We start from the raw sequence: 18,637 nt of genomic DNA, 5'->3' as shown, positions 1-18,637 counted from the left end.
GTTAAACTTAAGACGTCTAAATATTTTTATAAAAGGTGTGGAATTTGTGTCTGAGGTGTATGGTAAGTTTGTTTGCACTTTCTTTATGCATAACTTCATTACATAAAATTTATTTCACCGATGATTTTGTCTGCATTCTGCTTAGCATGTGGATTAAGTAATTTCTCACTCCATCACTCCTTTTATTGCAACTTCTATTTACGTGTATTTTTAGATTCTTTAAATTATTTATTGATTTCTGTGATCAATATTTTTCAAATCCTTGAAAAATTAATATTATATATTGGACAGATACAAAAGCTAAGGATTTTGTAGATATTACTAAAAGTTTTGGTTTCTAAGTGTTATATTTTATGTCTTTAATAATTGAAGAAAGACAGGTTTATTAAAGACTGACAACAGAGTTGTTCACCGTAGAACAATTGTGAAAATAGAAGTGGTACAAAAATTGTGAATGATTTTAATTTTATTATCAAATTGACCTGTGTGCGAGAAACAGAGAGGGGCGAGAATCTCCCTCCGGAAACCTAGTATTGAAATCTATTTAAACAAATTCACACGTAACTAAATGATGTTTCGAAGTACGTGTTTATGGAAGGAAAGAAATTGTGCGTGGAAAATTCTTCTGCAGATAATCTGTTCTGTGAATAGACCGCAATAAAAGATGAACGTCGTAATCACTTAAGCTATAATGGATCGTCTTGGACGGATGTGTGCTGTCGTTCGATGCGACTCGTCAGTTATAGATCCAGAACGAAATACACAGTGCGTAACTCGGCGAAATTTCGATAAAAAGTGTCGCAGAAAAATGGTTTTGCAACGTGTCTTAAAAGAAGAAGTATTAGTGAGACGAAAGTAAATGTTCAAATTCATTCCCAGAGAAAATCAAATCCTTTAAATCCTCGAATCATCGATAATCTTAGTCTGTTTTCATACGTTCTTATCGAGTCAACAAAAGGAATTAATGCGGTGTGATTGATGCAACGTAACGACGTAGTTTCGTATTTTTTGTTCTTGCTCGTACCTTACATATAAGCGTTAATAATACACGACCGATTCAGGAACTCTAGGTCAACTAGACAACTAGAGAGTCAAAGCTTAAACACTAAATCTATCGCTTATCGATCACAAAATCCCGGTGAATCTCACGTCAGAAGTTTTATATCTTTATCTATCCAGATAACGAAACATTCTAAAAAAAAAAAAAAAACACGGTCGACGAGTCGGAGTAATAAATCTGCTTCAAGCAACCCCCGGAGCGAGTTCTCCGCAACTATCTGTCGTCTTTAACGCATGTAGGTTTGCTCAGAATTCAGCAAATACGAATACCGCGGCATGCAGGAAGCGTACAGGAAACGTCTACACGGCGCATTTACTTCCGGCTGTGTAGGAAGAGCGCGCACAAATATCAATCAGTGGAGTCAAGAGTAGAATCAGGGTGGCCGAGTGGTTCCACATAATGCTGCAACCGGAGGTGAGAGTTGCACACCTTGTCTCGTGTCCATTCGCCACTGGCTCTGTACACAAACACACGACACCGTACCGGTCCATATACGTATCTTGACGCAACACAGCATCACCCACACGATCACCTGGAAAACGAATAAACATATCCACCCGTAGTGCCTACGCACGCATACACACAGCAGAGAAAATAACGTGTGTTAGTGGTTGGTAGCGTGCGGTGGCATCAGCTCTGGGGAATCGTCGTTTCGCTTGTGTATGTCTCGTGATATCCAAAGCGTGCGTTAGTGTGCGTGATCAGGGCCATGGTGAGTGGTTTCGTGGGGGTGGAGTAGGGAAGAAGAAGGCGTGCCTCGGAGGCGGAGTCTCCATCGAAAATCCCGGCATGCATCCAACATCTGTGTGGGTGTTCCTGCCTGTAGTGTCTCACTATCTTTCTCAGTCGTACTGCAGTGGATGATCAAGCTCGTGTGCGGTCTCTCCCCTCTCTTTCTCGCAGTCTAACTCGCGACTTTCGTCCGTCATCGCATGGGAGTTCTTCCACTATCAGACCCGTTAACAGCAGTCGGCGTCGAGGCACCCGCTATAACGTCTCTCACATCCCCGGGTGCTGGTGCTCGCCGTTCCTGACCTGTCCGGCCGATGGGCCGCACGGAAATCAGTGTCCTCGACAGCCGGAAGCTCGTTCCATTCAATACGTGTATCGTTATCCAACGAGCATCCCTTACAAGCGATCGGCATTGTCATCGACCGAACATCGTCAGTTTTAAGCATCTGACGTATTGCAAGAACCTACGTCGGAGTTATTGGAGCAAATTTCTGAAGGCTGTTGAGGGTTCATACTTCATGGAAAGGGATGATTTTTGGAGATCGTTGAAGAGGAACAGTGTCGGTGAGAAGGTTTATTCGAGCAGTCTACGGAGCAGCGTGTATTATTGTTCGTTGCTGTAATAATAATAAAAGAAAAGATAAGGGTGCGTGGTTCGCTGACACCCCGTGGTGGTGCAATACGCTCCTTGAACGAGGGGCGGATGTCGTGTACAGTGAAGGGAGGATTGTTGTAAAGAATAGTGATCGAACTTTCCAAGCACGATGATGGAAGTGCAGCAGCAGCACTCGCCTGTAGGGGTGGGTCCTCTGGACTTTTCACGCAGGGGTGTCGCGGAGGCGTCCGCTTTTCGTGTTGTCAAGCCGAAACAGTCGGCATCCTCGCTGGTGCATCAGCAAGCGTTGTCGCCGGAAACCAATAACAACGAGAATCTTCAGGAGAACCCGCAAATTCCTGTTGAAGCTGAAGGTAAGATCTTTTATCCACAATTGACGCTCCAATTTTCTTCATTCAGTGATTCAATCCTTAAATTAACGAGAGGTCGGGATTTCTTCAATTGATAGAGGAAGAATTTTTTAAATTGATAATAGTATCGAGTAAAAAAATTATGAGACAATAGATTAATATACAGATATAATATTTGTCGTTCCAATGACCACCAAACTGAATTAGAATTATCGTGCGGTTTCAAATCGCAGTTTCGTCAGCGTCCAACCCCATTAAATTAGAATTTCTGTTTCTGATCTAGTGACATAATATCTAACGAGACACGACCTTCGATACTTCCATTATCTGTCGTTCCCTATAAACGGACACAAAGCGTGCAATTATCATCGATTCCAAACACGAGTTTAGGTTCAATCCGCCCGTCATAAACGATTGTTGAAATTCAGTAACTAAAATCTGCGTTAAAACACTCTGTATACTAAACAGCAAAATGTTAAGGAACGAGAAAGAATGATTCTAAGCCGGTAAATTCTAGATTAAACATAAAACACAAAATTACATTTCTCTCAATCCCGTCAAACGAGTTCTCAATTCGGTCCATTCGTTCAAGGATACTAAAATCTACGTTGAAGAAGACCTTGTGCAGCAAAAGATACAACTTTTATAAAAAAGAAAAAGAAGGTCCTAGCTCAATAAATAGAACCTAAAATTAAAACTAAACACAGGCTGTGGAATTGCGTTTCCTTCTCTGAAATCTGCTCTCCATTCGCTAGAATCTATCAAATGCATTCAAAGGTAGCTGCAATTTGCATCCAAACACCTGTACGCTATAAAACAAAATTTCCAAAAGGAATGAATAATCGATGGTAGATTCTGAAATGAAACGCACATCGCAAAATTACAATTTCCCTTAACCGCATCAAGCGCACCCCGATCGTTTCTGCATTTCTCTCGCGGGTTCGCGTCTCACCCCTGACATTCATCCCGTTGTCGCCTGTCATCATGCTATCTATTACCTGCCTATTATCTCTGCACCGTGCCGTTTACGCCCTTGAATTCGCGCCGACACCTGAGCTGGCTCTCCGCGCGTGTGCACGCGTGTACGTGTACGCACGTTTGCCCGGTGCGTACATGGATCGGGACTCGACTCTGCACCACTGATTCTCCGTGGCGAAATGCATGTACACGCGCACGCTCCAATGTCTATCTCTCTACTATCATGTACGAATAGTTGTTTCTATGTGTAGGTGCGTGCGTGGGCGCGTGCAGGTGCGTAAAGGGCACGCAAGAACAGTCGTTCAACAGGTGAGAGGGGATGAACAGGCATTAGACGACTACCTTTACTAATACTGCTAATCAGGCTAACAGCTAACGCAATAATATCAAGCTGGTAGCGTGTAGGAATTGGCTTAAACGGTTTATGCGATAATTGCCAGGTGATGGGCAGGAGAGAGCTTCCTCTCCTTAAGGGTAGCATGCTTGGTGTCTCATTTACAGGATAAGCTTTAAGGGGGTGGTGACGAAGATTGAGACACTTCGATTCATTCGGTTATCGTTCTTGTTTATTAAATCGGCTTTATTCCAATGTAATTATTGTCTGATTAAATAAACTCTTGTGGATCGAATTTATTTGCATATATCTGATCGTAACTTCCTACTATATGAGCGACGAATTGTCGGTAGCTTAACTATATAGGTAATTATAGGCAGAGAATCAGTTTAACTCTAATAATAAATACGCGAACAATACACTGAATCTGTTTTTGGCTTCGGATGAATGTAGGTAGCTTTCTTTTGTTGTTGGACTGTAACTATCTTATTCAAGTGAAATTTGTTTGCATAGTTGAGAAACAGGTAGAATAATTTCTAGATCAACAAGTAAATTGTTTCCTCAAGAATGGGACATTTAAAATCTATTATCCTTTTGAACAAACAAAGGCAGGCCTAATCCTACTATATTTACATGTTTCTCACAACTGAAAAACAGGTAGATAATCTAAGGCTGGATTACCTCTAAAATTTACCAAGTCGATTAGAAAGTAAATTGTTATTTCAAAAACATTACAACTAAATATTATTAAACCAAAATCGATATTAAAGTGATCTTAGTATACACAAATGTTGCTGATAATAAAACAACAGTTAGACAATCCAAAGATAGGGCAGTTCTGTAAGATTTACCAAGTGAATCGTCGAACAGCTTGTTTTTTTAGAAACAGGAGATCTAAGAGTCTGAAGGTATCGATTGCAGCTTGTTCAAACAAAAATCCATCCCGCGGTCCCTAAGCTGGTTCAGCGCGAGTACCATACGCAGGTGGGTCCCCGCAAACCGTCCCCAAGATTTTCCTTCGGAAATCACGCTATAGGATTTACCGTTTGTAGATTTACGAGCGAACGATAGGTCGAAAGAGGCAACACGCAGGATAAGCGTCGCACGACAAACGCAAACGATATCGCCGATGCTCACGGGCAACAAACACGCATTACCTGCGCAGTGTGTACACATACAGTATCGATGTTGGTTTATACACTTCTAACCGCCTGGTCATCTTATCTCGACTGCGTGGTGTGCCCGCTTTATAGGAAAATATGATTTATTTCTGATAATCCTGCGAGAATGAGATAGCCTTTGCGGCGTGGCGTGCTAATCTTTCACCGCTATCTGAGATTATCCCGACCTGTACTATATTGCCCGGATTACGGATTTCATTCCTTCTTTCTTGCTGCTTTTCCTTCTCTTTCATTTTTTTTCTTTTCTCTTGATACGTGCATACCGTGTATCGACGGTCGATTTCAGACCGTTAGCTGGCCAAGAAAGCGCAGTTTTATTCCAAGAAGCACGCAGTTTTATTCCAAGAAGCACGCAATAGCAAAATCCAATTTTGATAAGTTGGCTGATTACCTGTTGACATTAAATATAACAACTCGGCTGAATTTCCAGGATTATCTCGAAGCTAATTGTCGAATTTCTTTCTTTCTGGTGGATGATTGAGGAGATCTACTTATAATTTGCTACACGTGAAAGAAAATTGTAGATCGTCGCGTACTTTGATTCGATCTAGCATATAGTCGATAACGTAAGATTGCAATCGGCGGTGCAAAGTTTGAATTCCAGTACGCTACCGGTTTGTCGATCAAAAAGACCGGGGGAAATGAATGGTGGACGTTCGTGGATAGGAATGCAGCCACGGAGAAAAGAGAGCGAATAATGGCCAGGGCAAGGTTGATAAATAGAGAAGGGTCTCCCTCCTTTCTAATAAAGACGCTCTTGTCGAGGGGTTGATCTTTCGTACGGCCAGGGAATACCAAATTTGTCAGAGCTGAAGACGTCGGTTCACCGTTAGCGGCTGCTCCGGCGACGCGAATAATGATGCATGAACGATTCAGAAATATGCTCCATCCTTTCTTTTCCTCCTCTGGTTCTCCTACGTATTCTCACCAGGATTTCACGTAACATTGAGTCGAACTCCATATCTCTAGTGGCAGCATATTTCACGGCGGTCTTTTTCTGCTTTCAGGAGGATGCAACGTTCGTTTAATGTTCCCCAGACTGTGGGCTCCTTTCGGAAATGCTACCGAGGTCACGAACCTACCCCCTTTGCCCAAAAGTCATTCAGGTACGTGCAATCCCATTGATAGTTTCGAGGGTAATTGGAACAGATCTTACGTTAATTTACTTTACGTAGGATTAAAAGATATGAATGTTGTCTAGCCAATTTTCGGATAATTAGCACATATCGCAACAATATCAGATAAGAGATAAGTTTAAAGCTTCCTGATTTCGCAAATCCCAATATAGGCGACCCGTGTCACAATATCGAAATTAATTTAGTGATTAATTTTAGAATTAATAGAATTATCCAACGATACATTTTAATTATCTCAAACGTTAAATTTAAAAATTTATTTATTACATTTTTACATAATTTAACTGTAAATGTACAAATATTTCCTATGCGTATATAAACAAATAGATTGCTTTTCGAAAAGAAGTAAAAATGTCAAATTTATTTAACATTCCGTGGTGTAGTGTTTAATAATATTCTGTGAGTACTGTAAAAATTTCATTGCGATATGTGAGTTGAAATTATGAAGAAAACACTTAATGGAGGGTTTTACTGTGTTATCCATATAAAAAAACAGTGGGCGTCCATTTTGATCAGGAAATTACAAATTCGTTCGGTTTAATGGTGTTTTAATACGTCAAAGAGCCAGCTCCGAAGAAGGTGTAGATGGGCGGCCTGTTGCCCCGTTCAGCTTCCTCCTCAGCCCGGATGACGAGTAGTAGTTTTTATTTGTCGATCGTTAAGAACGACCGGTCGTCCGATGATTGGGATAAATGGTAGCACGCGTCATACCGCGGAGGGACATCGGCCCTTCTAACTCCTGCCGTCCCAATTGGAGCAGATTAGAGGCGCAGTACAGGGATTCGGGCCGTCGGCCCCTTTGTACTCGTACATCGGTCGGCATCTCAGTTCTACCTACCCTGAATTAGTAACATCTTGTCATGTTAAACGCTCGTGCATATAGCTCATCCTCTCTTCCGACTCCTTGGTGCACGTGGCCATTCATTACGTTGCGTCCACCTAGATAATCTTCAGAATGATCGACTAAGTCATTCAGCTGCGAGACTTCCTTGCTTCTTTAAAACGAAGACGTCTGTTCAGTAATTTATAAGAAACTCGTAAAAGAAGACTCATAGGGTGAGAATTAAGCAATTCATTGAAGTATTATTTTATAATATTTTAAACATTTACGGTCATATCGTACGCTCGAATTGTTTGTCCATCTGGACACGTTCGAAGTAGATAAGACAGTCAGAATCAGGCTTTTACGGATAAACGTGTCTTTAATTACAAATTCATACTAATCAAGCAGGAGACAGGTTTGATTAATCGTTGAGATCAGTACACCGTGTTGAAAATCGTATCGTAGACGAGTATAATGCATCGTTAACATGGTGATCGAGCAGCTTCGATGATTTATTTCTTACAATCTGAACTATTCTTTATTGCGTCTTTCATCTCGTAGTCAGAGATTTTAATCGATGTCCAGATACCCTCACGATGTTCTTTCTTTTCTTCCTCGTGTTTCGTATGATATTTCAGATCTTGCTACTGAAAGGCAGCCAAGGATTAGATTTAAATAGGTAGTGACACGAGGATGAAAGAATCATTTTTGAAAACCCACATCTTCCTGTCACTTGGGTTCATTGATGGCGGTCTTTGCCATACAAAAGTCGTAGTTTCTTTCGATACGTTGGTAGGCAGGACGGAAGGGGTTTGAAAACGGTGAAGTGTGTAACGGCTTTAATAGCGGCAGATCGCTACGCAGTAAACGACTGACGGACGACAGAAGATTAAAGTTGGCCGTTAACTCGATCTAATTGTTCCCCCGGCTTGGCCTTCCTTTATTAATCCACGTCCACAAGCATCTTTGGCATCGCCATCATTGTCATCCCTTGTCACGAGCCTCCTTCTTGATGCTACTTGCGGATCCATTGTTGCGTCTCTGTAAATTATCTTGCAACTTCCAGACAAATCGTGACGACGGCTAGTGCGACCAAACAATTGAATTCCTTCGAGTAATATTCGTAAAATTATAACAATCAAGATTTGCCTGTCAATCAGTCCAAAATAACTTATATTTAAACATAACGATTTATAATTTAACGAAATACAGTTGTTCTGCGATATAAATGCAGACACATTTGTGACAATAGTATTTTGTTAATCACAAATTAGTTACAATTTCGTTTCGTTAAAAAAAGTTCAGATGTATTGAAGAAAATCTGAGGATGCTACAGTATCCTTATACTTCCTTTGAAAGAGGCAAACAACAACAAGGATCATTTTTGTTACGAACCTTTCAATTTATATTAAAAGATTTCGTGAATATATTAAGAATTATTTGAAGAAAATTACATATCACAAAACTATCTATCGATTTCGTGTCCTATCTCCTTTGAATCAAGAAACAAGAATCAAAATTTCAACAGTTACTTCTTCCAGTTTCCCCATTTCTCTATTCCAGTGCGTTATAAAATTTCGATCAGAGGCGTTCTCGTAAAAGAATAACTTCGTTGGATGCGTTTCTAGAATTTTTTGCTTCGGCTCGCGCGCGCGTCGCGCTCTCGAATAGAAACGTAGCTGGCGGAAACGTGAAGCGAATCCTCCATGAGCTACCAGATGTATATGTACGTTCACGTAAATACGCGTGTTGAGGCGTGCAAGCGTATGCAAGCACTGCCGAACCCGGACCAAAGTAACCCATCTGCCGGACGGTTGCCACGATGGTGACGGTTTTTCTCGCCGGCTTGCACCGTCGGTTTTTACCGCATTCCAGCAGGGCCAGACGTGGCATTTGCGTAAGCAGTTCTTCCTATCTTGCCCCGAGTCACCATCTGTCCGGACTTCCTCTACCTTTTTCTTTTCGCTTTTGCCCCAGACTCGTCTTCTACCCTTTGCTCCGCGTCGATTATTGCCACTCTCGCCTTCTTCGGCTGCTCTCAGTTTCATTCGACTTTTTCGACCATATCCCGTTCAGATACTTAGGGTTTTATGAGAGATTTTATAGACTGTGTTCTGAGGTCATAAAGGTTCCGTTTATTTAGTTTGTCCTCGTGTTAATTCCGTATTCGATCAAATCAGAATTATCGATAGAATCTATAGTTGAAAAAAAAATATATAGAATTGAAAATTAGCAATTTGTAACCATAATCGGGCATACATATATATAAACGTTCACCTGGATTAACGTAATTAGATGCAAATTAAAAACGAATTATTACATCAATAATGCCGTTGACACACGAAAATTAAAGCTATTTCTTTAAATTTCTTAAAACGGGTTTATTAGGCTTGTATCTGTTCTGGAATGTTCCTCAACTCATCGATTCAATTACAATCGTCTATCATTTCAAGCATTTAATAATAGCTTAATCCGATATTTGCGACAATTGCAACTTCTGTTATTGATAAAACAGTATTAAGTAATCTAAATTGATTTATTTATCTGTCTCTTATCGAATACGATGAATAAGCGAAATATAATCGAGTAGATTTTCGTCTTTTCATATGAGCAGTTCAGGAGAAGAACATGACCAACCATATTTCTTTATCTTTTACGAAAGATTAATAATAAATTTAATTCGTTGTTATACATTTTACTAAATTTGTCTTTTTAATTGGTTTTGGAGCTGATCATCTATTGTTCCGACCTCTTTATAATCTTCAAAATATTTATTGTTATAATATTAAAGCATTAAAGATATTAAAACGTTGCTCCTCACCTTGATAGTTGTATGTTTGAATTTTACAAAGTTTATCATAGTTTGTATTCATGTTCAGCTTCCATATTAAAATACTCTTCTTTAGTCATAAAGCGACATTGAAATCAGAAAATTAACAAAGCTGTACTTGTCATATTTTTCTCCTGTTGTCTTCGTATCTTAGATTCATCCCAAAGGTTTGTTCACGTGTACTCATCCCTAATCGAATCATCCCCTATTTTAACTTCTCCCGCAGGATCGTGCAATTTTTTCTTTTTTTTCCACGAAGTCCTCGGCAGACTTGCAGGCGTTTCTCATTACATTAGGCTACTCTACCGAGACTCCTGACGTATTTTGATTCGATTGCAACGCCACCCGGAGACACGATAATAATCGGCCCTTGCAGAACGAGAATGGTGGAGAGCTTTAAATGCGATTAACCGAGACCGGTGCATTATATACCCAGGCACGTGACCGCGTGTCACGCGCGCGGATTATAAATATAATATACTGGGTGTACACCGTGCATCCTAGAAGAGCTGGATTGATATTGTTCCCCATTGGAAGGGTGGAAACACAGAACGCCCTCATTCTTCGTGATAGAGAAACGGCAATGGATCTTCTGACCGATGAAGGTCGTAAATCACTGCCTGAAGAGTCCGTTCTCGATTATTAGAAATACCAGACGCGTATTCGGCGTTAAACCTATCAATACATTCCGCTGATTATCGCCTTGATGATCGCTCGTACCGTTGTTGCTATTGTTCTGATTTAAATACTCACGTATGTGGCGATAATCTATCTGAAGTGTGATTATGAATGTCAACGTATTTGCTGGATTTTGGTTCACTTGTGATTAATTTTCAGAATTTTTTAATCTAGTATCGAGGTTCGATCAGATAAGATTCGATGTTAGCTAACGAATTGAAGCTTCGATTTTCCTTCGTGATGCCTCGTTAACCGTCCACTCCTTGTAGCGTACGGTTAGTAAAGGAAAAAGGACCTGGAACGTGACTCAAATCTTATTCTGTTTTACTCCTTCTTCCGGAGCAACCGAATTTTTCCGTCCTCTGATTCTTCTGTATTATCTAACTACTGTGTAGTATTGGAAACATGTAACCTCATTTTTGATGCTCATAAAGGCCTTATTGTTACACTTTTAGTACAGATTTACACGTTTTACATTCAGATTTATATAAATACATTTATATTATATTCTAGTCGTAAAATAAATTATGTCTCACGGTTTTTATCCTGTATTAATTGTTATGTTAACATTCTGCGTTCATTACGCCCACGCTTAGAACTTCATGTATCATTTGGATTCGACGTAGTCAAATGCATTCCGTTTTCTCTTTTCATTGCACAATATGAGATGATTTGATTTGAAACATGAAAGTTTCCTCCAGTAATAAAAATTCTTGTGCTTCATCTTCAGAATTATATAAGAAAAATCTATTACACTACGACCAATCAGTCCACAGTACACAGTACATAATTTACCGACCTTTTCATCGATATTTTATTCTTCGGATTACAAATAAATATTTTACCTAAAACAGGAGGCAATGTCTTTGTAAAGGTTTATGTGTAGAGGATGGTTGGTCGGTGAGGTTTAATGAAAGAGATTGCTCGTTGTCGGAACTGGTGAATATATTTAAAGGAATTAAATAAATTAATAAATATAAATAATGTCGAGAGACGCTAGTACAAACGTATTTGCTAAGACAGTGTATAAGTCGTAAAATAGGATCGCTAATAACTCGTTAATTAGATCGCTGATAATTCGTTGATATCTGGTTGATAACTGATTGACAACTGACTGTAATTCATTTCCTTGCGACAGTTGCACGTAGTGGCGACATTGTTCTGCTCGGAGTTTATTTATTCTTACATTACGTGTATCCTAACGATCTTGATACTCCGAGGCAAAACAGCAACATGATTTGAATTATTCTCTAACTCATGTGCTGCTGCATTTTCATTTCAGAACGATTGTCTTTCGGAGTGGGCCGTCTGGTGGGTTCCCCAGCAACAAGAAGTCCGTCTCCATCTCATTCTCCCTGTCCAGACTCTCCTCCGTCGGATCGTCGAGATGCCGAGGTGGACGTGGACGTCGAAGAGGAGGAAGTCGACGTAGACGTCGAAGAAGTCGGCGACGAAGACGATCGCGATGCCATGTCGAGTCCTCCACGCTCATCCACGACACCTTCTCCAATCAGCGTCGCGATATCGCCCACCTCGAATCCACCAAAGAAATCCGGTGACACTTTCAGCGTTTCCGCTCTTCTCAGGCCGGATCCACCCTCTGCCCATCTTCAAAACGCATCACCGCACAGAGACACAACGTCGATCGGTGCACATCCTCCTCCACCAGGATCCTCCATTCTCTATCCACCTCTTCATCTTCAAGGTGGACTGTTACCACCTCATCCTCATCATCCCCTTTCGTACCTGCATCCTCAACTGCTGCCTCATCATTTGTTACCTCCGCACTTGCATCCATTGCTACGTGGCGTTCATCCAGGTCACCCTGGCCTGCACTCGACCCACACCGCGCATGGGCTCCATCATCATCCGCTCGGAGACGTCTACAGCTGTGTCAAGTGCGACAAGATGTTCAGCACGCCTCACGGACTTGAGGTGGGTTTAATCGGATGAGAAGAGCTTCCGGGTGGTAGCAATTTCTTGATGTATCGAATAAAGTCGCGGAAGGACGAATTGCTGGTTTCAAGAATTGAATTTGCATGATTGTTTTAAAGGAGACTATTATCGTAAATACGATATTTGGATCTGTTGGAAAAGAAATTGACTAATTCCGTGGAAATTTATTTTGTGCATATTTTTCCATTTCATTAGTTTGGTATACAATTAATTTTTAGTTCTATAAGTTCATTTACAATAAATTGGTATAAATAATATTAAATTCTAAAGTAAATAAAAATACTATCTAAATATTATTGAATGGAGATATTAAAATGCATTTCTGAGAAATTTCTTTGTTTCATTAGCCAGATTTCATAATTAATTTTCACTTCTGTAAATTTATTTATCATATAGAAATAATGCCTATAACATTAACGATTATCTCTACTCCTCAATTCTTGGAATTAGTCAATATGGGTTCCAAATAGCTTATTTCTTAGCAATGGTTACTTCATTATACAACTTAGCATTTTGTTTGATTAATATTTTGTAAAAATATATTTCATGAATATCTTGTACACAAATATGCTTTGTATGAGATATATGTATCCAGTGAAGATATAACAACTTAAAATGTCTTTTTAAAAAATTCTTACGAAGAACGCATTTTTTATAGGTGCATGCAAGGAGGTCGCACAATGGGAAGAGACCCTTTGCCTGCGAGCTCTGCAATAAAACGTTCGGCCATGAAATCAGCCTTACTCAACACAGAGCCGTGCATTCCGCGGAGAAGGTGTTCGAGTGTAAGCAGTGCGGCAAAGCATTTAAGCGTTCCAGTACTTTAAGTACTCATCTTTTAATCCACTCGGACACGAGACCGTACCCCTGTCAGTTCTGTGGGAAGAGATTCCATCAGAAGAGCGACATGAAGAAGCACACCTACATTCATACCGGTGAGTGATTCCTTAAAATAAGTGCTTTCAATTAAAATTAGAAATTCAGCAAATCCCTAAATATAATATAAAGTTTTACCAATTCGACGCTAGTTAAAAAACCAGAAGCTTTATATTATTACAACAAATGTTATAAAATATCCGAATTAAAATTAGGAATTAAATGCACCCAAAACAAAGACATCAAAATTTTACTTATTTAATCTATTTAGTAAAAAATATAGAAGATTTACATTTTTTTAAACAAATTTTACAAACTATACACTAATGCGATTAATTTATGAATCATCGATATAAAGATCTCTGTAGAATTCTGAAAATATTTATATTATTTTATTGGAACCATGCGAAATCGTGTGCGTTCACTTTTAATATCTACAATCGTACACATGGAATTCTTTGTTTCGGTTGATCGCAAATGGGATGCTGGGGATCAATTAGCAGAGCAAGTTGGTACGATAAATAATGTAGTTAACCGTCTGGACAGAGTCTTGTCGTAAGCAAGAGGATCCAGTCGGATCGTGGCACATGTGGCCAATGCAGTTTTAGGGGTGGCTAGCCCCTCATTGCGAGCTTCACTCAGTAATAATCGTAATGTCTTTCGGGGTGCCCATCATTCTGTCTTTCTCTTTGCTCTCATGATCTGGCCTGACACACTAGACCCCCAATCTTTGGATGAAATTTTTCTATGACGAAAATTTTTCGTGGGAAACACGAACATTCTATTCTCCAGAAACAACCATCCTGGATGTAAACTTTTATTTTGTTCTCTTAAAGAATTTTTCGTTTAATCAAAATTTTTAATTAACTAAAAATTTTGCTTTGCGAGAAACCTCCTTAAGTTCTTCGATTAATTAAAATTTCTAAATCCTGATTCTTAAAACATAAAGAGTTTTGGAAACCTCGTCGAACGTGGTTATTCAAAATCAAAAGAGAAATATTTTACATGCAGAAACTTCGTATCATTCTTCGTTTAGTCTAGATTTCTATCACGTAAAATATATAATAAAACGTTTCGACAACATTGTTGCTCAAACATAGTCTTTTGATAGCAATTGGACATTTTTATATACAGAACCCCCCTCGTGTAATCTCTATCTCTTGGTTCTTAAAGCATATAAATTTTCAAAGACTTCGTCAAACACAGTCATTCAAGATCAATCGAAAAGTTTTACATATCGAGGTCTCTTAACGACGTGTCAGAGAAAACGTTTACCCTCTTCCCTTTCCGTATTTGCCATCGACAGTTCGCATCTCTGTCGAAAGTTGAAGACCAGCCCATGCAAGGGAGCATCCCTTAGGTGGTCGTAGGTGAGTGGGCGATGGTGTTGGGACACTTGGCACTTAGGTGTCTCACGGCTGATGGAGCGATGCTCCTTCAGGAGCAGTAGGTTCTTCCAAGGGTGGAAGGAAGCTAGAGGAACAGGCGAAGGAGTGTTCCAGTCGGGAGCCTGGGTTTTGTATCGTCTCCATGGCAACTCTCCCAATGTCTTATCAAATTATCACCTTGTCCTCCCCCACGCTCCTCCTTCTCCGCCACCTTGTCGCTCTAACTGTCGTTCGCCTCCCTCTCATTCACCCTCGTTCGGTGAAACAACCGAAGAAGGACTCGTCGAAAGAGGATACAAAGCGATGGTCACTTCCTGTTGGTTTCTAACAACCTATGGGACCGTTGTCTACGCGCTGGTCACCTTCACGCACTACATCCTCGAGGGTCGCCACGGAACATTTAATTCATTATTCAAAGGGATGAAAAATTCAAGGGAGGTCGAAAGAGCTGCTGGTCGACGCAATTTTCTTTACCGTCTACGTTTCCCTCTTTTCCCTACATTTGTTTCATCATCGTATCTTTCTCGAGAGATTTGCCAATATAAGATTATTCTAAAATTATTCCAAAATTATAACATATCTCCTTTCGCTTCCAATATAAAATTATTCTACAGTCGTCAATTAATTTTTAGCTTTTAAGAGTGGTATATCTACTTCCATCCACTGAAACAGAGAACAATTCTCATAGTTTATCATACTAACAATGTGAATATTAATAAAACTTTACAAATTGGTTCAATTAGATCCCGTCTTAAAATATTCTATAGGAAATACTCCAAAATAAAAGGAGGAAAAAATAGCGAAAGACGTGCACTACGAAATCGAATGTTGAGTGATAATAAATTTCGTTGTAGCTTTTTGAACATCCCCCCCTCCATTGAGTTATCAATGTTCGTCGAATGATAATTAACTTCGACCAGTATCCATATCTGTGCCAAGTACGATCATCAGGAGTTAAATTCTCTTCTTACACTTTACAAAACCAACAATTTCACTATTAACTAGTTCGATTAAAATCTTAGAACGTCGTCCATATCTTACTCCCAATCTACTATTCAATCCGTAAAACGAAATCCCTCACTGGCATGACCTCGAGGTGGCGTGCGTACGTGCGTCAAGCAGTAAACCGAGGGTGTTCTGGGACTCCGCTGCTAATGATAATCAGTCCTCTCTTTCCAGTAGCCCCTTGTCCCCCTCCGTATTCCGTTCGTCGTGAGCACGGGCCATGTGCAATAAGGGTGCGGCACCGTCGGATTCCCAGGGGACCGGCATGGCGTAACGTAAAATCATTATTAGGTAGGTAGGTAGGTAGGTGGTTGCTGGTGCACACGAGGGGCGGCGAGAGAAACGCGGAGGCTTGGTGGAGCCGCGTACAGCGAGGCGAGGGGGCTGAAACGGCGCTTACAGGGCTGGGAAGTGCGGGAATAAGAGCTCTGCAAATATTGTTCGTGCGCGAGCCAGCAGCCGGAATAGCTAGCGAGGGGTCGAGCGCGCGTTACTCCGCGTTACCTTCGCTGTTAGCTGCGCCTTTTCGGCTGCGTTCTGGCCTACCAGTCAAGTGCGCGGGGTCCCGGGGTGGCTGCAAAAGGGGTTGACGAGTCGCTTGAATGGTACGGACGAACCGGTGACAGACCGACAAGTGGCCACACACACTACCGCTTCCGATGAGAAAACATTCAACTTATCTATTTCTGATGATCCTTCGTGGCCCCAGGAAAATATTTCTCTTTGTAGTTCGCGCCAATGTGAGCGTTCGTGTAGCGTGGACCGACCTGATGATTTGGGGAAACTAAGAGACTCGTTGATAAGTTTCGTTAGCCGGTGATAGGATGAAGAATCTACTCGATTCCCCAATTTGATAACGGTAGGTGATGATATTGTCTTATAGGTTTTATTTCTTTAGCGTACCATATCGTTTAGAAGTGTCTGAATGTTCTGATGGATTTTTGGTAACAATATAGAAATTCCATCAAATTAACTGTCTAAAGCAATGGTAGTTTGACGAGAATCAGCAATACTATCTTCTTTATGGAATCAATATGTTTATATTATTTGTTAAAGAAACATAGGGATTATATGCTTTTAGATATAAACACTGAAATAATGACAGTGTCTTTTTGTCAGTTCTTATATTCTTTAACAGATTCATAAATCAAAATGTTAAATAATTGAAAGATGTTTCGAAGAACCAAACAGATTTACAAGTCTTGACAATTATAAATGCTAAAAATTTCGTTTTTCTAATGTACGCTTGTATGGTATTTCAAGTTGTAGCTTCGTAATATGCCACGAATTCTAACAGAGAGCATCAGAGAACTTAAATTGGTTGCAAGCTCCCTTACATTGAGAAACACGCTTCGGAGAAACTTTAGTAGCTCGTGCGATCAGTTACATGAACGTGTAGCTTGCGAGCAGGGCTTCTGATTACAGGAAAATATTATCGATCAAAATGCGTGTCTTCCTAGCATCAGGACCATCAAGTTGCAGGGTGCATGCGCGCTTAAATACACATGCTTGCCACTACGATCGAACTTGCAACAGTGACCTCGGTGTTTTCACAATAAACACAACCTGTCCACCGACGGTGCGAAGTCGACATAGGGATGAAGATTGGCGAGGGCTACCATACAGTCTATACAATTTTCGATCCCATCACATAGACTACCCTATATATAAGTTCGATGTTTACGTTCCCTGAGATGCTGTGCACTTTAGTTGCAAAGCGGTGGCTCTCGTTTTTAGAGGTTCAATCACGCTCGTCGTAAATCGTTATCGATTTCCTCGTTCCCGATTTCCTTGGATGTTCGTACTACGTTCCAGCGTTTTATCTCGATCAACTCAGAAGTCGATTTCGATCGAACCGTTCCTCGATATTCGGTGCAACATGTCGCAAATATAAGAAAACAGTATTTTATCGAGCAAACGACGAGGATTAAGATTCAGCATCCATTCTGTTAATATTAGAACTGCAGTAGAAATAGGAGTTTTATAAATTTACAACAGTGCACTTTTTCTTGTTTTGCTTCAATTTGAATACTATATAGCTTACAACATGTCAATCGCAGCACATATTCACAAAGACCTGTAAATTTGTACAAAAATTTTTCAAATAGTTAGGAATGTTCGTTATCGTTGGGAATATTCTTGCATTTATGTTACTACCATTACACTATTTTCTCACCAAGCTGCTCAAAAATAAATGATGTTCCTAAATTAGAAACTCACAGTTCCTAATATTTTCCTACATGTTGACAAACTCTGTCTAAAAGAACGATCTTTCAGAATAAATTTAAAAGACGATAATTCCTGGTCAATGCAGATAAAGGAGCAATTCTCGAATGTGGGAAGTTTTTCAGTTTGCGGTTAAAGGGACGGGTCGGTAACTAAACGAGACAACTCTATAAACATGAAAGAGATACAGACGCGTTTTGCCGTCGTATTATGAATTTAGCGGCGGCTCTAATGTAGAGATACCTGGCCGAACGTCTCCCTCAAACTCACCTCGAGGGTGCGGTTATCGTATACCCGACGAGATACAACCGTGCAACCTATACAGCCACCTTTGTGGCCGCGTTCACCGTATGCCGGCTGTGTTACTCTGTCTCAGTCTGCTATATAGGTTCATTCCTCTCCATCCTATGTAGACGAGACAGGGCTATTAGAGGTTTCCGGCTGACTTGGCGCCCCAAGCATCGGGGG

The 18,637-nt window shown here is 40.4% G+C and overlaps 1 protein-coding gene across 2 annotated transcripts in view; it reads left to right on the top strand.

The window, feature by feature from the left end:
- Nucleotides 1-611: 611 nt before the first annotated feature.
- The window catches only part of LOC100746758 (fez family zinc finger protein 2-like), a 29,518-nt gene continuing 11,492 nt past the window's right edge, over nt 612-18,637 (top strand). The window contains exons 1-4 of one of the 2 annotated variants that reach the window (XM_003494609.4): nt 612-2,761; nt 6,259-6,357; nt 12,001-12,653; nt 13,333-13,609. In XM_003494609.4, coding sequence (XP_003494657.1) covers nt 2,557-2,761; nt 6,259-6,357; nt 12,001-12,653; nt 13,333-13,609 — 1,234 coding nt within the window. In that variant the 5' untranslated portion in view covers nt 612-2,556. Of the gene's footprint in view, nt 2,762-4,000; nt 4,046-6,258; nt 6,358-12,000; nt 12,654-13,332; nt 13,610-18,637 lie in introns of those variants that run through there. The other variant, XM_033324467.1, reaches the window with a different exon arrangement.

The sequence above is a fragment of the Bombus impatiens genome, unplaced genomic scaffold (genome assembly GCF_000188095.3).
Source record: "Bombus impatiens unplaced genomic scaffold, BIMP_2.2 scf_2880, whole genome shotgun sequence".
Taxonomy (NCBI): domain Eukaryota; kingdom Metazoa; phylum Arthropoda; class Insecta; order Hymenoptera; family Apidae; genus Bombus; species Bombus impatiens.
This window is presented reverse-complemented; position numbering and strand designations above follow the sequence as displayed.